General features: G+C 39.3%; 1 protein-coding gene across 3 annotated transcripts in view; it reads right to left on the reverse strand.

Moving 5' to 3' along the window:
• Positions 1-24,516, reverse strand: part of NAALADL2 (N-acetylated alpha-linked acidic dipeptidase like 2) — a 935,367-nt gene that overhangs the window by 224,907 nt on the left and 685,944 nt on the right. For all 3 annotated transcript variants that reach the window (XR_012669850.1, XM_075132103.1, XM_048862820.2), the window contains 3 exons: positions 20,173-20,265; positions 15,604-15,809; positions 11,345-11,464 (listed from right to left, as the gene is read on the reverse strand). Coding sequence is in view for 2 of the 3 variants with exons in the window: in XM_075132103.1 (XP_074988204.1) it covers positions 11,345-11,464; positions 15,604-15,809; positions 20,173-20,265 (419 nt within the window). In the remaining variant the exon portion in view is untranslated. The remainder of the gene's footprint in view (positions 1-11,344; positions 11,465-15,603; positions 15,810-20,172; positions 20,266-24,516) is intronic.

Consider the following 24,516-nt stretch of genomic DNA (forward strand, 5'->3'; position numbering starts at 1 on the left):
AGAGCAGAACATTGATGAGTTTGATGCTTGAAGTGAGACATTTTCAATGGTATCAACACAATTTAAATGTAACTTAAATTCTTGATCTTCAACATCAGCTTTGTTTAACAGCAATCTTAGCCTTCAACATTGAAAAAAATGGTAAAGAAAAATGGGTTATTCTGTTATTAAAAATAAATAACAGGAAAAGCCTTTAACTTGGCAAGAATACCTTCCTTTATGCTAACATGACCACCTTGAATGCAGCACATAAGAGCAATTTAGAAAAATAATTGACTAGCTTTTCCTTGTTTATACTCCTTCAGATCAGGCTTTCAACATTAAGTAGAGGATCTGTAAAAGCAAGTTGGAAAAATACAAATGTTTCATTGTTTCATTGTATTGTTTCATATTCTCTGTGTGTATATAAAGTCTGCTGCAGTTTCCACGGTATACATCTGATGAAGTGAGCTGTAGCTCACGAAAGCTCATGCTCAAATAAATTGGTTAGTCTCTAAGGTGCCACAAGTACTCCTTTTCTTTTTAAAAATGAGGAAATATTACAGGAAGAATGAAAATAAACACTGATCTTGGTAAGATGGTTTGACAATCATAAGAAATTACCCAATAATGGCAAAAAGCATCCATACAGGAGTAAATGTGTTCCAACTTAAACCCTTTGTGTCTATGTCTAAATAAAACCACAGAATACTTTGCTATTTGGTGAAGATGTTATCCAAGAACACACAGAAAAGTAGGGCAAAGGACGACTTTTTCATCTGCTTAGTCAACAAAGATAAAACGAACAACATGAGAATTTATCAGGTGCAATCATCCTTCCCTTCTAACATACAGGGTGCTCAGCCCATACTTATTTCAAACAAAGTTTAACGAAACACCTAAGAGTCCTAAATCATATTGCAAAATTACTCCATAGCCATCATTAATCTTGTGGTTGGTTGACTGAAAAACAACTGATACCTTACTTTGCCATGGACTCTCAATGGAGCTCACAGGAAGACACTGTCTCTACATTTGCATCCATTTACCAAAGTGGATTTTGAACTGAGCATGAGAAGGGCTTCAATAATAAGAACATAGCATGCATGTTACACAACAAGGAATTCTACTAGCAATCAGTATACTTGCAAAAACAGTTGGAAGGAATTGACAGTTTACAGGCTGAATCCATTACTGTCTCACAGGAAATCTTCCTCCATCTAATTAACAACAAACTGGAACTACAAAATGTCAAGACAAAACTGAAAATGATCCACAACTTAGCCAACATGATTGATCCCGAACACAAAAGGATGTAGGTTGGACCCCTGGAATGGGGCTGATGTAACACAATCCTGCATTCTTTTCTTCTCATTTAGAATTTACAACTAAAGATCCAGACTTCTACATAAATCTGTTTGCAAAGGAGGTTGTGTCACAGTTTGTGGAATCACAATGATGGGGAATTTTTTGAAGTTACAGCATGAAACACCATAGAATGTTATAATTTTTTTTTTTAAATCCACACTTCTAACTAGCCCACTCAGGAGTGTCAGCACAGTCAGATGGCTTGGACTGATGGGCAAACTTGATGTTTGTTTGAGATTTACTTACACAGTTACCATCTTTACATTTTGGAAAATGTACGAGCTTTTGTATGCCTGAGAAATTAAATATAATTATGAAGTGAACAACATGGTGTGGATGTGCTTTGTGTTCCATCTCATAAAACCCTCACGGCTTTCTGGAGGGATTTAGTGGAGGTTTGCAGTGGCTGTTTTTCTCAGAAAGAATGAATCAGCAGGATTTTTTGGGTTCAGTAAAAATAACTGCGCTAGAATGTTATCAGCACTGACCATAGCATCGGGCTGAAAAGAAAACGGCAATTAATTTGGCAGTCACAGTAACTTTCATATCTGTGAAATGTTAATTCTAGACAAATCCACTAATGGTCTTGTTTCAGCGGACAGATTGCCAGCACCAAACATTCCTGAATTGACAATGACAATCTGCCAGCAAACGGTGATTCATTAACACAGCAAGTGAGTAAACGATAACTTTCCTTACAAAACAGTCAGAGGCACAAATGTTACTTTGCAGTATCTCTCTTTCATTAATGTGGACAGTAATTAGCATGGCTGAATAAAAAGAGTTCACGCTAAATGTGTCAAGGTCTCAGAATTGTTTGAATTCCTTTTTGGTTAAATAATCCAAATATTTAAATTAGCCTTCTTGCTTAATTCAGTTTCTCAGACAGAATCCCATTGAACGTTTCCACTGACAGGCACATGAAATTAGTACTTGCAGATTGTTTCTGTATCAAGAAATAACACCCAATCTGAACCTGCTAATTAAATGAAGATGTGACCTTCTATATAACAAACTATTCTAAAAAATGATTCCTCCCTGAACAGACCAAGTCCTTACTCTGTCCTTCCACAGAACTCACAGATCCCATGTTCGCAAAAAGAAAAGGAGTACTTGTGGCACCTTAGAGACTAACCAATTTATCTGAGCATAAGCTTTCGTGAGCTACAGCTCACTTCATCGGATGCATACTGTGGAAACTGCAGAAGACATTATATACACAGAGACCATGATTTGTGAGAGTCTTGGGAGACAGGCCAGTCCTTGCCTACAGACAGCCCCCCAACCTGAAGCAAATACTCACCAACAACCACATACCACACAACAGAACCACTAACCCAGGAACCTATCCTTGCAACAGAGCCCGTTGCCAACTGTGCCCACATATCTATTCAGGGGACACCATCACAGGGCCTAGAATCATAGAATCATAGAATATAAGGGTTGGAAGGGACCCCAGAAGGTCATCTAGTCCAACCCCCTGCTCGAAGCAGGACCAATTCCCAGTTAAATCATCCCAGCCAGGGCTTTGTCAAGCCTGACCTTAAAAACCTCTAAGGAAGGAGATTCTACCACCTCCCTAGGTAACGCATTCCAGTGTTTCACCACCCTCTTAGTGAAAAAGTTTTTCCTAATATCCAATCTAAACCTCCCCCACTGCAACTTGAGACCATTACTCCTCGTTCTGTCATCTGCTACCATTGAGAACAGTCTAGAGCCATACTCTTTGGAACCCCCTTTCAGGTAGTTGAAAGCAGCTATCAAATCCCCCCTCATTCTTCTCTTCTGCAGGCTAAACAATCCCAGCTCCCTCAGCCTCTCCTCATAACTCATGTGTTCCAGACCCTTAATCATTTTTGTTGCCCTTCGCTGGACTCTCTCCAATTTATCCACATCCTTCTTGAAGTGTGGGGCCCAAAACTGGACACAGTACTCCAGATGAGGCCTCACCAATGTCGAATAGAGGGGAACGATCACGTCCCTCGATCTGCTCGCTATGCCCCTACTTATACATCCCAAAATGCCATTGGCCTTCTTGGCAACAAGGGCACACTGCTGACTCATATCCAGCTTCTCGTCCACTGTCACCCCTAGGTCCTTTTCCGTAGAACTGCTGCCTAGCCATTCGGTCCCTAGTCTGTAGCTGTGCATTGGGTTCTTCCGTCCTAAGTGCAGGACCCTGCACTTATCCTTATTGAACCTCATCAGATTTCTTTTGGCCCAATCCTCCAATTTGTCTAGGTCCTTCTGTATCCTATCCCTCCCCTCCAGCGTATCTACCACTCCTCCCAGTTTAGTATCATACGCAAATTTGCTGAGAGTGCAATCCACACCATCCTCCAGATCATTTAGGAAGATATTGAACAAAACCGGCCCCAGGACCGACCCTTGGGGCACTCCACTTGATACCGGCTGCCAACTAGACATGGAGCCATTAATAACTACCCGTTGAGCCCGACAATCTAGCCAGCTTTCTACCCACCTTATAGTGCATTCTTCCAGCCCATACTTCCTTAACTTGCTGACAAGAATACTGTGGGAGACCGTGTCAAAAGCTTTGCTAAAGTCAAGAAACAATACATCCACTGCTTTCCCTTCATCCACAGAACCAGTAATCTCATCATAAAAGGCGATTAGATTAGACAGGCATGACCTTCCCTTGGTGAATCCATGCTGGCTGTTCCTGATCACTTTCCTCTCATGCAAGTGCTTCAGGACTGATTCTTTGAGGACCTGCTCCATGATTTTTCCAGGGACTGAGGTGAGGCTGACTGGCCTGTAGTTCCCAGGATCCTCCTTCTTCCCTTTTTTAAAGATTGGCACTACATTAGCCTTTTTCCAGTCATCCGGGACTTCCCCCGTTCGCCACGAGTTTTCAAAGATAATGGCCAATGGCTCTGCAATCACAGCCGCCAATTCCTTCAGCACTCTCGGATGCAACTCGTCCGGCCCCATGGACTTGTGCACATCCAGCTTTTCTAAATAGTCCCTAACCTCCTCTATCTCCACAGAGGGCTGGCCATCTCTTCCCCATTTTGCGATGCCCAGCGCAGCAGTCTGGGAGCTGACCTTGTTAGTGAAAACAGAGGCAAAAAAAGCATTGAGTACATTAGCTTTTTCCACATCCTCTGTCACTAGGTTGCCTCTCTCATTCAGTAAGGGGCCCACACTTTCCTTGGCTTTCTTTTCGTTGCCAACATACCTGAAGAAACCCTTCTTGTTACTCTTGACATCTCTGGCTAGCTGCAGCTCTAGGTGCGATTTGGCCCTCCTGATATCATTCCTACATGCCCGAGCAATATTTTTATACTCTTCCCTGGTCATATGTCCAACCTTCCACTTCTTGTAAGCCTCTTTTTTATGTTTAAGATCCGCTAGGATTTCACCATATATAACATCAGCCTAATATTGTGGCCTAACAACATCAGCCACAATATCAGAGGCTCGTTCACCTGCACATCCACCAATGTGATATATGCCATCATGTGCCAGCAATATCCCTCTGCCATGTACATTGGTCAAACTGGACAGTCTCTACATAAAAGAATAAATGGACACAAATCAGATGTCAAGAATTATAACATTCATAAACCAGTCGGAGAACACTTCAATCTCTCTGCTCATGCAATTACAGACATGAAGGTCACTATCTTAAAACAAAAAAACTTCAAATCCGGACTCCAGCAAGAAACTGCTGAATTGGAATTCATTTGCAAATTGGATACTATTAGTTTAGGCTTAAATAGAGACTGGGAGTGGCTAAGTCATTATGCAAGGTAGCCTATTTCCCCTTGTTTTTTCCTACCCCCCCCAGACGTTCTGGTTAAACTTGGATTTATGCTGGAAATGGCCCACCTTGATTATCATACACATTGTAAGGAGAGTGGTCAGTTTGGATGAGCTATTACCAGCAGGAGAGTGAGTTTGTGTGTGTGTGGGGGGGAGGTGAGAAAACCTGGATTTGTGCTGGAAATGGCCCACCTTGATTATCATGCACATTGTAGGGAGAGTGGTCACTTTGGATGAACTATTACCAGCAGGAGAGTGAGTTTGTGTGTGTGTGTGTTTTTTTTTTGGGGGGGGGGGTGAGAAAACCTGGATTTGTGCTGGAAATGGCCCACCTTGATTATCATGCACATTGTAGGGAGAGTGGTCACTTTGGATGAACTATTACCAGCAGGAGAGTGAGTTTGTGTGTGTGTGTGGTTTTTTTTGGGGGGGGGGGTGAGAAAACCTGGATTTGTGCTGGAAATGGCCCACCTTGATTATCATACACATTGTAAGGAGAGTGATCAATTTGGATAGGCTATTACCAGCAGGAGAGTGAGTTTGTGTGTGTGTGTGGGGGGGGGGGGGGGGGCGGGTGAGAAAACCTGGATTTGTGCTGGAAATGGCCCAACTTGATTATCATACACACCACTTTAGATAAGCTATTACCAGCAGGACAGTGGGGTGGGAGGAGGTATTGTTTCATGGTCTCTGTGTATATAATGTCTTCTGCAGTTTCCACAATATGCATCCGGTGAAGTGAGCTGTAGCTCACGAAAGCTTATGCTCAAATAAATTGGTTAGTCTCTAAGGTGCCACCAGGACTCCTTTTCTTTTTGCGAATACAGACTAACACGGCTGTTACTCTGAAAAAAGATCCCATGTTAGTATCCAACTCACCTCCTTCCTGGGCTTGGTGTTATTGGTAACTGAATAACAATAATACTAAATAAATCTCAGCTTGAAGTTCCTCTCTGACGTTGGCTGTTCCTACAGTTTCCCTGCAGGACCTTCTCTGCCCTAGTTGCCTCTCCCCAAAGAGACACTCCCAACTCTTTTACTGGAACAAATGGACCCACCAGACAGCATGACTCAGGAGTAATTACCCTGAATGTTAATGCATGGTGTTGGCTAGTGTGGGTCAGCAGAAAAATCCTGCATGGGACGCTATTCAGGGTCTTGGGGTATGCCATTCTGTTAGATTCTCATTCAGTAAACATCTAGAGATGGACAAAACATATAATACAAACCTCTCCAAACTATTGCCCATCTCTTGGGCTGAGAAGCCGAAACAACCTTTTAGCAGATTAAAAATCATAGATGTTCACTAACCTTTAATGAGAGAGAGAGAGAGAGAGAGAGATTTTGAACTCAGTCAAAACCACAAAGTGCTAGAAACCTCATAGAAATAGTTTGCTCTTGAGAGAGCTGAAGATCCAATTTTGATGCCTTTCTCTGTGGCCTCTCCTTGCTAGAAAGAGAGAAGAGAGCTTGTTCTAGGAGATGGACTGATGAAAACGTTAGGTCTGCTTTGGAAGTGCTCAGAAACAAAGGAGAAATACCCTGTATTCACTGCATGTGGGCTAGAACGTCTGGTGCCCTATCCTTGCCACACTCTTTGCAGTCAAATCAGCTTTCCCTATGTCACTGCTGACTGCAGTCAGTGTTTTGGTGGCATTTCTTAGCAAGTTCCCATAGCCGAGTGCTCTGGGAGAAGTATATTTTTCTTCCCAACATCCCCTCACAGAACAAAACAAATTATTGTTTTCCTTTAAGGATGTATTGTAGTGGAACTGGTTAAATGGTCAAATTAAAAATGGGATTTATTAAAACTGGAGAGGAAAAAAATCTTTAAAAAAAGTCATACACTAAAACTCCAGGATTTGTGTGACAGCTAATTTTCATCTGTACCAGCTATTCTACATAGGTACCAATCACCTTTTCGCAGGAAAACAAGCAACCCTTTTAGGCAGGCAGCATGTCAGGGAATTGGCCTCTAGTGTCAGGGGCGTAAGGGAAGGAGACACATTTTTTGCAAGAGTTTTGTTAAAAATTTGCCCGCCTCCTTTTTTCTTTCTTTCTTTTTTTTAAACTAGCTCTGGTTTCAGGTATCTTATATCACCCTCCCATTTTGTTTCCCTCCCCTTCCTAGTTTCCAAGGATTCCCAGTGTTTGACCTGCAGCAAACACTGAAAATAAGCATTTTAGGTCCTCATAACAGTGATATTCTTGCATTAGTTATTTACTTATTTAGTGTGTGTGTATTTTGAGTATTCAACAAAATATTGCTTGTGGTCTCTGAGACCCTCTGGCAAAGATAGCATGGAAAGTCCTGCTTAGGAGTAGAAAAGTGAGACAAGTTGTGCTGCTGAGTTGAGAAGCTGAAGAGGTGCCATGGGTCCACAATATTTCACATTTCTATATGGCAAAACCAGAACAGCCATTTCTCCATTCCCTTTTTAAAACAGGTTTATAAACCCTGAATTACAAATTCCAGCTCCAGTTTCTAACAAGCCTGTTCTCAAAGGACCCTTTTTCTGATGAACTGTTTCATATAAACTACAGTATTTACAATTATCTTTGGCTCTTGCTGGACTTTTAAAGCACTTTTTACAACCTGCCTCTGTTAGAAAGAATCTAATATGAAATGAATTGACAATTTCTGCAAGAGGGAGACAATTTCCAGAAAAACAGAACTCATTCCCTTTAAGCTGATGTACCTATAAATATCTGGCCTTTTCAGCAACTACGGGAAGCAATATTAATATTCTTTATAAGAGGATCATTCTTCTCTTTAAAGTGAGTACCATGGAAGTATCCTAAGCAGATGGCAAATTGAGAGCACCCATGGGAACAGACGAAAGATCTGTCTGGCTTTTCCATCCTTCAGGATATACTTGACATGAACTAACAATTCTGGCTAGTGTTTGGAAGCAGGACTTCATATCACTTTTTTTAAATGTCACCACCAGTATGGCATCTATGTTAATTAAAAATGATATCACTGTACAAAAAAAACAGGTTCCCTTTATTGTCTTGTTTTTTTAACATTTTTGTGTGTCAGAGAAGAATGCAGAAATCTATAACTGTTAAATATTGCCCTTGCTATAAGAAAGCATGTTGGGTGAGAAAAAGCTGGCTCCTGGAAGGAAAGAGTGATGATGATCTAGCCTTGCTCAGGATTCCTTAGCTACATGAATGATGAGAGAGGCTGGGAAAAAAGTTCTATGTAATGCACCTACTGCTACCATAGACATGATTATAGGGGACTGAGGACTGACCTCCAATATTTCCAAGAGTATGCTGGTGCTTGGGGCAGAGTGGGAAAAGAGGAGAGAGAGACTTAATTTGCCTTCCAGCAGAGGGTAGCATTTTGTTTCTACTATTATTATCTATATTACAATTGCACCTAGGACCCCCATCAAGAATAAGGGCCCTGTTATGCTGGCAAGTAACAAAGAAGGCAGTCCCTGCCTCAGAGAGCTTACCACCTAGGCATTAGACAAGCTAAAACAGGGGGAGAAAACAGACAGACAATCAGAATGGGGTAGGGTAGGAAGACAAAGTAACAAAACAAACAGTGTTTATCAGAAACACAGAATGCCTCTTGAACTTAATGCCTGAAATATATGATTTAAAACTGAAAACTTTCTGAGAGGAGCTAGATCCAGTTTCCACGGAAGCAAGATTGCAAATCTCACTATGGAGAATTTGGAGTCTATTAACATGGCATCACTTGTATTTTTTTTTAAACATCTCTTTAAACCTTTATAACAAAATAATCCTTGATAGGTCCCAGGAACACTTGTAATCATCCCTATGATTCTGTATACAATGTTCAGCTGAAAAAGGCTCCCTTTTTTCCTGAGGTGGGGGAAGAGTCATCTTATATGTCAGTAATCAGTCAGACCTGCCTGGAATCCACAAACCCTGGACAAAAGAATATCTTTCTTTGCTCTGTTCCAGAATTTTTGCTTCTGATGTAAGCTGGCATCCAGAAGTAGAAGGTGCCCAGGAAAGCTAAATTAATCAAACTTTTCAGTCAGACTCAGGTCCATTCTTATTAGCAGGTGTGTTACCCTTTGACCTGGGGGTGTGATTCCCAGATCGATGAGACATACTCACACTACGCTACCTCTCATTGAGCTAGTGTGCTAATAATAGAGTATAGCTGTGGCAGCGTGACCAGCAGGCTGGGCTATCCAGCCCAGTTATGTGCCTAGGGTCTCAGACAGGTAAATAATGGGGATAGCTAGCTCCTCCTGCCACTTGTGGTGTAGCAGCTACATTCTATGCATGTAGGTCTCCTTGAGCTAGGAATCACACCCTGAGGTTAAAGCCTAGAAACACCCTTAGATTAACTGGTTCGCCTTTCACTGATAATAGCATCTTATGCCTTCAGCATAGAACTGTGCTTGGCTACAGAAAGTTGACTCTCTGTTTACAGTAGGAATAAACAAGTAATTGACTATCAGAGTTCCTTCCTTAAAAAGAAAAGGAGGACTTGTGGCACCTTAGAGACTAACCAATTCATTTGAGCATAGGCTTTTGTGAGCTACAGCTCACTTCATCGGAGGCTCTAGCTCACGAAAGCCTATGCTCAAATAAATTGGTTAGTCTCTCAGGTGCCACAAGTCCTCCTTTTCTTTTTGCGAATACAGACTAACACGGCTGTTACTCTGAAAAGAGTTCCTTCCTTAGTTCTTTCCCACACATGAGTATGCAAAACTGAAAAAATTGGGCACTGAAATACATGGGTGGCTTGGTTACCTTCAGAATGTCCACCCTTACTGCTCAACTCCTGGGAAGTGACAAAAGATACCATGTCTTAATATCATCCCCATAAGTACGAGAAGGCAGTGTTCCCAGATATGATGCCACTGCTTCAGTCAATCTGCAGCTTCTGATTCTCTTATATAACAATAAATCAAGATAATGGGAAAAAAGAATAAGGTACCAGCTGAGAACTGGTAGGAATATGGGTGGCAAAGTCTACGTATTCCCATTAATCTATTCAGTCTGAAATATATCCTGGGAAAAGCAACTAAAATGCAGGATCTAGAGCTGGGTGTAAGAGTGATTTTTCAGTTTGGTGGCTGAACTAAGAATATTGAAAAGAAATTTTGTTTTGTATCTGACAAATTTTGTTTTAATTTCTTGCTGAAACAAAATGTCTTATTTCCATTGGGGGGAGGTGTTTAAAACATTTTAAGTAGTTAGTTTTGGAAATGCTAAAATGAACCATTTCAGCATTTCCTATTTTTTTTTTAAATGAACACCATTCACCAAAATCAACCCAAATCCACATTTTTAACCAAAAATCTATTTGCATGAAAAATTTGCCCCACTCTAGTAGGGTTTTCATTCAATAGGGATTTTACTGTGTATTGTAATGAACACATTCCTCAAAATATTTCCATTTCATTTCCAATTATATTGAATTCTGTAACCTTTGAGAAATTATAGAAAGGTCATTAGACCACTTTCTGAACTCCGTTACACCAGGGTAACTGTGGAATAACTCCACTGACTTCTTCCTAGCTACAATGGTGTAACAGAGTTCAGAATTTGACCTATACACTTTACACACTGCTGATTATAGGAGCAGTAATTGTTTCCCCTCTGTGCAAAATGTTACCGCTGGTAAATTTACAAGTTTAAATGTCATTTGATAAACAGCTTTTAAAGATCATAAAAGGAAGAGGAAAATGTGAATTGTGCTAATGAATAGGAAATAAATTACTTTAAAGTGCCAAGAAGTGGAAAAGCTGAAGGGCATGCAAGTGTAGTGAAACTTAGTATAATGAACTCTTGAGGGCTTTCCATGGAGCTAGTACAGAAATGTAGGTTATCCTTTCTGCCCACTGTTTAATTTGTATGGTAAGTATTTAAGTCTTGTTAGTGTGTTTACTTGATTGAAAACAGCCACTGAATAACAAAGGCTACAATGAAGATGTTTTCTTTATGTAGCACATAATAGTCAAGTTGCCAGTGGGCTGTAAGACTTTGGTCTAATTTCGGTTGTTGAGGGTGGTATTGTTGGCTTCTGATACACACGAGGTCAGACTAGATGGTCTGGTGGTCCCTCTGGCCTTAAACTCTAGGACTCTATTTGTCAGTATTCACTCAGAAGGATCTCATTGTGAAATTAAGTAAAAGCAACCAACATAAATGGAAGAATTGTATCATCTGAGAAGTTGAGCTGTAAGGGAAATCTCATATCTCTAACCTCTGTTGCCAGTTGCTGAAGAGAAGGCGATGCTACAGGATCCAAGCTTGAGTTGCCTCTTACTGGGTTATGGAGGCTAACATAAGCCACAACATTTCTCTGGAGAACTTTCTTGAGATCCTACAACACAAGCACAGCAATGTTATTAATATGTCTGATTATAATTAAGGCTTGTTTTCTTACTTTAGTTCCTTTAAGGGAAAAAATACACCCTATGTTTTTCCTCCACTACAATTCCCTAAGTATTATTTAACTTCATTTTCCTATATCATCATTTTTAAAACTTCAAAGGATATTTGAGTTTTATTTCTCTGTATCAAAAGTTATAATTCCATTTCGCACATCATCTGAACAAAATGCAAACAGGCCCTGGAGGAATTAAGAATGACTATAGCTGCAAAGCCGAGAGTGAAAACATTACTTACTGTGAAACAACAAGAAGGGCTTTTAAACTTGCGCCTGACAGAAGCCAAACTTCAAAAGTAATCATTATCAAACAGTTAAATGCACTTGAATTTTCAGACCAGGAGCCCAAATTCAGATTTGAATTGCATAATTTATCCAGTGTTGTCATTTGATTACATTTTAAACATGGGAAGTAGTATATTTGAACCACTTCAATTATTTTTTTTTAAAAAGATCCTCTTTGCTTTCTCAGTAATGAGCTGCTCTTTGCATGAAGTGGCTTTTTATATTGAGCAGAAGGGGGGCAGCCCCATTACATCTGTTGTAAAGCTGACTTGAAGTGGAACTAAACAAATTTTGCTTCCTCTCAGTCACATGGATTCTTTCAACTTGATTTTTTTTCTCCCCTCTTGTTTTTGAAGAATAATCATGTTGGAAGGATGAGGTTTTGATAAGTGCTAGCTGCTTCCAAAAATGATAAGCGATTAAACCTTTATTTATCTATTATTCTAATTCAGCAGCCAGGAACTTCGCGGCAGGCTTCTTCTTTTCAATTGATCAACTGAAATCCATTGGAACCTTATTTAAGCTGGATAGCATGTCTGATAAGTTATTTTCATAGAGTTGCTGTTGATTTACCATTCTGTTGAAGCTAACAGCTCAGGAGTTGTGCTTGTCAAATTGAATCCAACTTTTAAACACACCTGGGTGATAACTGAAATAACTATTATTCATGGGGATTCCAAAACATATATGTGATTAATGACTTGTATGTATGGAAACTTCCTTCCCTCAATGTTTGGCTACACCAGAAGGAGGACAGGAGACCCTGAATGTGGTTTACTTAGTCTGCAACTTTATTTCTAAATGTCAGGGAATACCCAGCAGATAAAAGTGTATTGTGCAGTTAACGCCATAATTATTTACATATAGTCGGGATGGCCTTCTGTCACGGCTGATCAAGCACCGCTGAGATGCCAACATCTATTACTAAGATTAATGTGATCGAACTCAATTGCTAGAGATGTACTTGGGAAAAATCTGATAGTAACAGGCATTCTGTCATAGAGCCCAGCATTGCACTCAACTACCTGTGAGCTCAAAGACAACATAAAGGCATATGTTGATATTGTTGATACTTACAGACCAGTGTCAGAAAAGAGACTATACCAGCTACAAAAAGCAACCCTGACAGACATGCAACTTCAGGAAGTTCTAAGTTACATTGGGGTGGCTAGCCCAGTATGTGAAGTGACAGGAGACTGCTTTGCAGTGCCTAGTCAACTAAGAAAGTCAAATGGACTTATGATTAAAGGCAATTGCATCATAATTCCAAATGAAATGAGAGGAGAAATCCTAAATCTCATCCCCATGAAGGACATCAAAGATGCACTAAATTCCATGAATGGGCCAACCAGTCAGTGTAGTGGCCAGGCATCCTCAATGATTTAAAACATAAAGTATCTGCATCTGAACACTGCAGAACGGTCAGACCAACAGAAACTTTAATAACACCTCAACCACACAGACCTTGGAAGAGAGTAGTGGCAGATTTATGTGAATTCAGAGAACATCATTACCTGGTCATTGTGGACTTTTTCCCCATGTATATAGGAATAACGTACTTGAAAGATGTAACATGTTGCAGTGTTATCAAGAAACTGAAGTAAGCTTTTTTGCTCACATCAGTGACGGTCAAAGGACCACAATTCACTGCAGCAGAATTTAACTCATTCTGAATGAAATATGATTTTGATCATATTACTAGCAGCCCACATTACCCACAAGTAAATGGAGAGGCTGACGGAGCTGTACAGATAGCAAAGAAAATCTTACAACAGGAAGATCCATTCCTTGCCCTTCTGAGTTACACAACAACACTAAAGAAGTTACTGGATGTAGTCCAACACAACTCCTGATGGGATAACAACTCAGAACTACTGTTCCAGCTTTGGAAAAGAATCTATCTCCAAAGTGGCCAACATGAAGAGAGTAGCCAAATCGGTTAAAAAAGCTAAACATTTTTACAACAGATGTCAATCAGTTAGAGAACTGCCAGTTAAGAACTTTGTGACTGCATTCATGTCAAACTGGATGGAAAAAAGGAATGGACAACCTCAGCTGTTGTAAAGAAAAGGAATTCAGCACTCAGTTCATATGTGGTCAAGGCTGACAGTGGAGAGTTCAACAGAAACTGTTGACATCTACAGTGTGTTCCTCAGAGAGAACAATCAACAGAACAAGTACAAGTGGCAGATGCAGAACAAGAAGATGATGACTCAAAGATTCTGGACCAACCACAACCAGTCATGGGAACAGCCGGAAGACCGAGCTGTTATGCATTTGGGTCCTTAACAGATAATATGCAATTATCCAATGACCAGACTGTTTGTCATAGTGATTACCATAGTATATGGCCACAGATTGTTGTGATTAATAGTAAGTTGTAATGGGAAACTCTAAACAGGCTCAGATATGTAAAACATAGGTGAAGCCTCTAAGTCTGAAAAACTGGGATGGAAATTTCTCAAGCATAGGCTCTCTTCACAAAACCCACAGTAATTTCTGTTTCTAAAAAGCCATTCTTGAGCTATTTTTACCACTTCCAGATCTACTTCTGGATGGAATTGCATGTGTGTGTGTGTGTGTGTGTGTGTATTATATATATATATAATCACACACACTCTCTCTCTCTCTAACTCCAGGCTTTGCACAGAGAAAGAGTACTCAAGAGGGAGTTGGATGAAGGATCGGAGAGCACTGGTAGTTTCCATACAGAAAAGCCATTAATCACATACACATTTTAGTGTCCCCATAGTTAGTAGCTCTTTCAATTATCACCCATTTGTGTTTAAAAGTTAGATTCAATCTGACACACACAATTCCTTGGGCTCTTAGGTTCAACAGAATGGCAAATCAACTTGATGAAGATAACTTATCAAACAATGCTATCCAGTTTAAATAAGATTCCAATGGATTTCACTTGATTGATTAAAAAGGAGAAGCCCATAGAGATATTCCTGGCTGCTGAATTAAACACACACACACACACACAGAACAGATATACAGGCATGAAATACACATTTATATTTTAAATTAATAAAACTATTCTCTATATCTTATTTGGTTTCAGCTTTAATTTGGCGTGAAGGTTCAGGTCCCTTTTTATTTCCTACTATTCAAACCTCCCCAATCATAGTCACAATATGTCAGTCATTTATCCCAAGATCATCTTATTTTGATGTTGAGTATTTATGCAATTAGCTAAATGCCCTATCAGTAGTCTTTTCTTTTTCCAGTAAAAATATAATTCTCCTAATCGTTTTCCACAGTAAAACAAATGTCATCTTACTAGCTACCCAGGGTGCAGCTTTGATGGGGCTAGGAGAGAGAGGGAGGAAAAATCTCAGCCAGAAGCATCTTTTATGGTTCCAATGGGATCATGAGTTAAAAGGGTCCAATTTGAGGTCCATGTAACTCAGTAGGCTGGATAGACACTGACATGAGTATGGCACTGCATAGTGGGGCAATTTGTTTACATGGGTCTCATGCAGCATGCAGCTCCCCCCTCCAGCATGCAGGAGGGGAACAGTTTGGAACCTTGGTTTCCAGTCAAGGTCCCCGGGCAGGCCTGAGGTGTAGAACAGGCATGGCCTCCATGCTCAATGTCAGGCTTATAGTCCACCCGGGCTATTGGTGCCAGTTGAGTTCTGCACAGAAGCAACCCTGCCAAGTTGTTTGGACTTTTTATCCCAGTTAAGTAATAGTTTTTAAAAGAGCTGTGGCTTCCACATATAGCCATACTATGGTGTCTGCTTTTCACAGTTTCCATAGCTGCATCATCAAATGTTTACCTCTGCCCATTCATATGAGCCAATGTTGCCAAATGATGTTCCTCCCCATGAGCAGAAAACAATGGTCCGATCAGGCCTCCAGCCTCTCTCAACTTTTAGCATCAAGGCTTGTATAAATGCTGTGATGACAGCAGTGCTACTGGCCCATTCTTGTCCACTGTAACCATATACACTGTTGTGGTGGCTACCAACTATGACATATCTATCTGAAAAGAAAAACAACACCAACAAAACATTTATTTCAGTTAGACTTTAACAGAAAAATAATTCCAAAAATAAAGGACATATTGTGCCCATACTTGACGGTGTCACTGATACAGATAATCAAGCTTGCATGATCATAAAAAAGATAATATAAATCTCTCTCTACTTTACCTACACCATCCTAATATAAGTACACATGGTCCAATACAGAAACCAAATCAAGATGTTCACATGCTTTAAATGAGAAACCTGTGATATTATTTAGTTATTTATTTGGATTTATACTAACGTACAATGAAGAGTATCCATCCAATGCTCTGGATGTACTTGACAATCTTTTAAAACAACTCTAATGGAATTAATTTAAAATTTTATGACAAAAGAGTTTTTCATTGGAAAATGTGGATTTGATGAAACTGAAATGTTTCATGAGAACATATTTATTTCATCTACATTTTCCATGAAAAATTATGAAAGCACTCCATATCAATGTTATTATTTTGACTGTATGATAATAGTCAAAATTAAGCACTTCAGCCTTATTGAAATGAAACATTTTGACAAAGTCATTTCAATATTTCTGAATTCTTTTTTTTAAAATTTTGTTTTACAGGAAATTTAGAAATTTTTGCTTTTTGTTCTGAGTCAGACAGAAAGGGCATTTCAAAACGTCCGAATTACCTATGGAATAGAAATTCTGAGTTTTGGCCAGCTCTAGATACTAATAAATAAACAGATCCATCAGATATGACCCTTGTTGTACTTTTATTCCTTTTCCCGATCTTCACTTCTTGCGTCATGTCTACTGTTTAGATTTCAAGAGAATCCTAAAAAACATTAGGTGTCAGGTTGATTCTAGAGAGCAAAAGGGGGTTGGAGTTTTTTGAGTCCTTTATTTTATCCATTCTTTTTGTCAATATGCTGAAGTGCAACAGGATATGTGTAAACTGTCCACACGTTAAATTGCCTATGAAATTAAATACTACACATTCCTTGGGGATATTTGCTGTGATTAATACCTACAAACTCTTTTGAATTTGACATGCACTCTCTAATTATAAAACTCCTCTCCACCAAAGTGGGTTTTTACCAGAGTTTTGGTCTAGGGATATTGTTTAAGTAGAATACAATAATGCTGTTTCATGTTTTACTGGAAAGGTTGCTGCAATGTATCTGTAACGTAAACACTTTTTAATCATATCACACAGCTGTTTGCTTCTGTTTTTAAACAAATATAAACATGAAAATCTATTTGTAAAGGCAACTATTTCTAAGTTTCACTGGGTGGTACTGACAGAATCATTAAAACAAAACTGTACAGCTTGTCAGCAAAAATTAAATCTAAGCATACATAATTGACTATAATGAGCAATATAACTAATGTAATTAGATTTTTGTATTGTGTCAGGAAAAATGTATTTAATATAATGCAATGGCAATGGGAAGACCTAACACTTTAACCCAGCAAGAGGATATCATCCCTCAAGTGGAGACAGGGCATTCATGGATGTAAATTTCACCTCCTGTATTCCTTAGGGACCCAAAAGTGCCTGCAGGAACCATTGCTATAACAGAGGGATTAGTCGGGATGCAAAGACTACCTTTCACCACTTCTCTGATTGGTCTATGCAAGGAAGGGATAGCAGAAAGATAGACAGAGATCTCACAGGAGATGACAGAGAATCAGTAGGTGGTTGAGAAAGCTGCCAAATGCCATCTTCACTCCAGGAAGTTCCTGCAGATGGAGAGGAGCATGGACAGCAGCAGATGGCTTTTTTGAAGCGACTCACCTGCCCACACCCCTCTCACCTGAACATGCACAGAAGCCCCCAGAGGCAGCTGGCTGCAGGAGCAGCACCTGAGGGATAGCAGTCACCCATACAGCAGAGTAGCGGATAGGCAGCAGCAGCAGCTTCTCTTGCCAATCACCTGCTGGAGTAGGCAAGGAAACTGAGAGAGCATGATGAGAGGAAAGAGAAATAAGAACTGTGGGTCTCGAGTGGAGTAGGAAGAACCACCAAGTACTGTGGAGAGTTAGGATTTAGGCAGGATAGGCAAGGACTGGTCAGCATAGAAAAGGTGAAATACAGGTGACTTCATACAGTGTTTTCCTAGGTCAGTTACACCTCCCTTTTGTACAGTGGCAGACCATTTACTGTTTGCAGTCTATAAAGCCCACATACATTTGATTACTTTTTTAAATTCCCCACAGCGACTAACAAATAAGCTACACATTTATTCTTTCCCTTATTCCTTTAACGTAACGGCTGGATTTCAAATGCTCTGGGAGAGTTTTTAAAACTCTGTCTATAATACTTATCAAACTAAAAATCAAAACAGATGGCTTGAGAATTGGAAGCCTTTATGGAGTAAAATCCATCCCTGATGTAACTCCTTGGTCTTCAATGTAATTATACCAGGGATAAATTTGGCTTGCCCTCTTTACTCATAGGAGCACCAGGGAGAATAGTGTGCGCACATAAAACTAAGAAGAACCACATCAAAATGTCAAAGTAACAAATGTGCCAGGAAAATATCAAGTAGGGAGGGACACAGCTACAATACCAACTAGGAATCCCATTGATTTCAGTGTGATTACATGATCTTAAAATTAGGATGTGCTTAAGTACCTACATATATTATCATTAAGTTTCATGTGTACCACACAAAAAATTGAAGTTGATTCAAGTATTACAAGATGCGCTTTGGAAAGTTGATATTAGGGGTGAATACATGCTTTTTTTTCTTATTTGTTGTCCTATTTCTAATTTGCATTTTAGTTGGTAGAAAAAAATCTGTCTAAACATGCCCTTTTCTACTGTTCAAGTTTAGTTATTTTTCCAAGAGAGCCATTTGCAAATATGCAGCAGATGAGAACATCAATTAAAATTTCTTGTGGAATAAAACCTCTAACCAAAATTAAATACTCAGATAGTAATTGTTCTCAGTTCTTTATAAAATGGACTTAGTTCTGGTGAAAGGTGCTGAATTGAGCTTGCTGAAAGCTGCAGCCATTATTTCACTGACAGACAAGATAAAAGCTTTCCCTATTACTCCACCTCAGTGCCTCAAACCTGACCTTAATGGACAACCTCTCGTGACAGAGTAGTTAAATCAGCAATTTCTCTGCATAGACTGCCAACAAGAGTGCTAACCCGGGGAATTCTGATGATGGTTTGGGGAATGATTCCATCTGTCCATTAGGAATTGGACTGAGACCACCTCTGCCACATGCTGGTAAACAGCCATCAGACAACAACAGCTTTCAATACCTGCTGAAATAGCACTTCCTCCTTTCAGCCAAATATTTCTCATGGGGAGATTCTACTCATGTTGATTTTGATGACCTCCTATTACTATTATTATTTATTTATTCTCTGTATTACCAAAGTGCATATGATGTCTCCACGATCGCACTCTTTACCACTAGTATTACAGCTGAGTGAGATTTTGTGAGCTGAGTGTGTTTTGATGTCACAGTTGCTAGTAGGGCCTGATTCTGCCACCCTTATTCATGTTGAACAGTATCTTATTCCGAGAGTGATATCAATGGGAATACACATTGTAATAGGCTACTACTTACCATAAAAAAGGTTGCAGAACTGGGTCTTAAATGTTATTAAAGGTAAAACTGCAAAGGTTTGCATGTCCTTAATCTCCACTATAAACACAGTAGGTTCTAGGTCCTGGACTACATGGCTAACGATTGTTGTATGTCTTATTTTCTATTAGCAATCTGTTCACAATCGAGCCACAGTACAATTCACCGCTACATATCCAAATCACACACAGTGAGATTCTTGCATTCAATTACTTCTTAAAAAAATAATTCATTCAATTTGCAAATGGATTGGCCACTAACATAAGAAAAACGGTAGACTTCCAGTATTTTGAGTGATGTGCTGCACCTGCTTCCTGCAATTCTAGTCAATATATAATTAAAAATATAATGTAACAATAGTCCACACTTAAGAAGAATTAAGCCTTTGCTAAGGTCAGATAGACTGCTTACATAGAACAAGCCAAACAATAAAGTAGTTTCTAGAATTTGAAATACTAAGACATTTACTTAACATAAATGACAAAACAGTAATATCATGAATGTTTATAAAGATAATTATTGTTTATTGGGCAAAAACATGCTCGTTGTACTGGTACCATCTCTCCTTGCCTTTTAACCAATTCTCTGTTTAATCCTCCTGTTGTTTCCTGGCATAAATCAAACTCTTTGGATCTAGAATAGTCTTTTTAATTGACTATTTGTACAGCACATAGCACGAAAGGAACATGATATTTTATTGCAGTCCCTCGGATTACTGTTGTACACATAATTAATAATAATAGTAGTCATAGAGGTCTACTTACCGGGAAATGTAGATCCCTTTAAATAACCAATAACATTAGAAATTGTCTTGTATGTTGGGACTGTCTGAACATTTAAACTGATTATTCGCTTTTCTGTTGAGATAAAAACAAAAAATGAGAACATTTTATCTCAGCCTTTATCAAGCCACAGAATCCCATAGGCCATCAATTTCCCCTCTTTCTTTCTATCCACAGAGAAGAGAAGAATGTATTTTACACTTATTAAACTACATAGATTGCAGACAAAAAAGGTAACTATCCTATCTCCCACACTCAGGTAACGCTACAACCTAGGTTGGTACCTCAACAGTGGGGACTGAACAAGGGACTTCTAGATTCCAAACACATGAGCCTCTACTGACTGAGATGAAAGACTCAGCTCTAGTAACTGAGCTTACAGCAGCCTCATCAACCCGTGCATGTGGCCCAGTCACCATTAGAGGAGGACACAATACCATATGGTCTGGGTGTTACACACTATCTGGCCAGGGAACTTGTCCGGCACTTCAGAGGCCCACCCAACTCACATCCCTATATGGGCTGTCAATTCTAGTCTCTTAAGGAGCTCCCCAGCAGCATGATGTTTGGAGTTGCATCTTAATGGCATAATTGAGCCAAATCAGTATCAACATCCTTAGCTGAAAAGTGACTGAACCAAAATAAAATATTCTGTGGAAAGATTGTTTTGTTCTTAAGCTCACAGACTATTATCCTTCCAATGTTGTATTTTCTTAAACAGTTTGTTTTCAAGTCTTGCTTCCTGAGCAGTCTGGAGCATTTAAATGATGAGTGCACTGGAATATGTAAAATAAAACTAACTTGTGTCTGTCTTTATCAGAAAGATTTTCAAGTTCAGGTTCATTCTCTGATACTTTTGTAATGAGTTGATTTTAAAATTATATTCAGAGTAAAACCATTTCAATTTCATTAATTTCCTAGACCTTAGAAATGGATGGTCAGTTAATGATTGAATCAGGTACAACAATGCCAAGATTCTTCCTTTGCTTTCAGGAAAATAGTTTTAAAAAATAAATTACAGGTCAAAACTTCAAATTATTATTCAATGCCTTATTCAGGCAAAATGCTCAGTATCATCAATGGATATGCTGTCATGTAAGAACTCAGTAAGAACTTAATAAGGACTTTGGCTCTGCCACAGAATGCAGTGGAAATGCCCAGTGAAGTCAGTGGAAGTTATGAGTGCAGTTCAGTAGAAAATTCAGATCCTATTAGTATATAATCACCACTGATAATTTCCATGGTGAGTCCTCTCATATACCTATGTTAAGGTTAGTGTTCTGATGAACCTTGTCCTTCTGACATGTATTGCCATAGGTGTCACTGACTCTCCTGAAGGAGAATGCCTTAGTTGTTTTATATGCTTTGTAAAAACCTCGTATTGTACCCTGGAATTTCAACTAGAATTTCTAGCTTTGCCCAATAATGAATCCAAAGAATTCCCACCATTGGCTTTTATAAAATACAGCTTGAAAACACCTTGTGGTATATGCTCTACGAATTATTCCCAATTTTGGATATAAAACCATTCTAGAGCCGAACAGCTCCCTCTTTTTAAAGCATTTTTCAAGCCAAAGCTGATTTGACTTCTGTTCTAATCCTACAGCATATAATAGTGGTATGTTTTATTAGGCCCCAATTCAACAAAGCTTAAAGACGTGCTAAGCCCCACAAAAGACAACTAGACTTAACCATGTGCTTAAGTGCTTTTCTGAGTCAGTGTCTTAATACACACTGGCTACTGAGACTTGAACTGACGACAAAGCAACACAAAATTTTCTTCTGTCAAGTGATATGTTTTGGAATCAGATAATAAAATGAATAGACATACTGTACAATACTCCAGTTTAAAGTGGCTTAGCCTTAAAGGCTTAGTACACCTGACAAAAAGGCTCAAGGGGGTTTCCACGGCGTATACAGAAAAAAGTAAAATCTAATTTTCTTTAAACAGTTCTGACAACAAATCTTGGTTCCTGATGCTACATGTCTGATGAAAGACTTTAAAGGTCTTGACAACATTATCTCTTTTCCCTAAATTCTTTGGCAAGCTATAAGAAGATTTTAGCTTAATACTGCTTGAAATACACATTAAGTTTCTCTAAACCATAAAACGACTTCAGAACAAGAAAAGAAAGTGATTTATTGATATCATTCATATTTCTGGATTATTTTATTATTTTTCTTTTAAAGTTCTCTTGACTTGAAACCTGCCCATTGTTATCTAGCTAACATACATATCCATTTGTTACTATCACAGTTACCCATCACACAAATAGAGACAAAAGTGCTCCACTGGTTTCCATTGCATGTAATGGAAGCTGTTAAGTCCTCAGCACTTTTGAAGAGCAAGGTCACTTATTTAGAAGCTGAAATAATGATTAGACTCGTTTAAAAAAATAATCTTGCCCCAGCGTCACACTGACATTGGGTAGAGAATATTTGGGCTCAATTTTCAAACATGTTGATTCAATAAGATTTTTAAATCCTTCATTAAATGCTCAAATTGCCACTTAGGCACCAAAATGTCAGTTTTATATTATTTAGGCACTTAGTGGGATTTTAAAATGCTCCTAGACACCTAAAACTCACTGATTTCAATGGGAGTTTGGTACCTAGAAGCTTCTGAAAAGACCACTCTGTGCCTAAATACCTTTAAAAATCTAGTACCAGTTTTAGTGTGGGATTTGGAAATTTTCTTAAGGCACTAAGGTTTGAAAATTGAGCTCCTTCTGGCAAAATTCTTCTCCAAACACATTAATGAGACTCCATTAACCCACATATTAAAGTTTAGGCATATGAGCATCAGAGTAAAGTTGAGCACATGCAGAAATGGAGCTTCAGACTAACATTTTGCAAATTACTCCGCCGTGTTGCAGGAGTCCACTTGTGTGGAATAACTAGCAGAATCAGGGTTTAAAGATGTAATTCAGTCTCTGATGAATACACAACTTCCACTGAAGTCAACGGGAACTGTGCCTGAATTTTTCCCTGAATCACAGAAACTTGAAAGACAAGATAATAGTCCTGGAAGACTGGAGAAGGGCTAACATAGTGCCCATCTTTAAAAAGGGGAAAAAGGAGGAACTGGGGAACTACAGTGAGTAAGCCTGACTTTGATTCCTGGGAAGCTACTAACTACAGCGATGTATAAAACATTCAATTTGCAAATACCTGGAGGATGAAGGGATCAACATGTATTTATCAAGAACAAAATCATGCCAAACCAGTGATTTCCTTCTTTGACAGGATAATTGATTTGGTGGATAGGAGAAATGCAGTGGATATAACATACCTGGACTTCAGACAGGCTTTTGACAGAGTCCCAAATGACATTCTGATAAGTAAGCTGGAGAAATGCAGGCTCAACAGAACTACCATTAAGCATAGGTGCTGGAACTAGTGGTGTGGTGGGTGCTGTTGCACCCCGTGGCTTGAAGTGGTTCCCATCATATACAGAGTATATGGTTTGGTTCAACGTCTCTCAGCACCCCGCCCCTATAAAAATTGTTCCAGCACCCTGCCAATAAGTGGATACATAATTGGTTTAACAACCGCAAACAAAGAGCTACTATTAATGGAATTATGTTGGACTGGAAGGAGGTCTCAGGTGGGGTTCCACAGGGACCTGTTCCGGGTCTGGTGTTGTTTAACATCTTTATGAGACCTGGATGTAGGTATAGCAAGCATACTGATCAAGTTTTGCAGATGACACAAAGCTAGGGGAGGTTACCTATATTTTGCGGGATAGTGCTAAATTTCAGAGGGATCTTGATAAATTGGAGAACTGGACTACAGACAACAAAATGAAATTCAACAAGGACAAACAGAGTACTACACTTAGGGAAGAAAAACCAAATGCACAAATACAGAATGGGGGAAAACTGGCTTGGCAGCAGCACTGCTGAAAAGGACCCGGTAGTTGTGGTGGATCACAACTTCAACATGAGTTAGCAATGCAATGCTGTTGCAAAAAAAGCAAATGCAATTTTAGATTGCATTAACAGAGGCATAGCATGCAAGTCACGGGAGGTGATAGTACCACTCTACTCGGCGCTGGTTAGGTCTCAGCTGGAGTTCTATGTCCAGTTTTGGTCACCAGTGTATAGAAATGATGTACAGAAACTGGAAAGGATCCAGAGGCAAGCAACAAAGATGATCAAAATTCAAAGGGATGGAATGCAAGCCATATGAGCAAAGGCTGAAGGAACTGAGTATGTTTAGTTTGGAAAAGAGAAGATTAAGGAGCTACATGATAGCCGTCTACAGCTACTTCAAAGGCTGTCGTAAAAAAGATGGAGAAAAGTTGTTCTCTTTTGCCACAGAGGC

Source organism: Caretta caretta, chromosome 9 (assembly GCF_965140235.1).
Source record: "Caretta caretta isolate rCarCar2 chromosome 9, rCarCar1.hap1, whole genome shotgun sequence".
NCBI classification, from domain to species: domain Eukaryota; kingdom Metazoa; phylum Chordata; order Testudines; family Cheloniidae; genus Caretta; species Caretta caretta.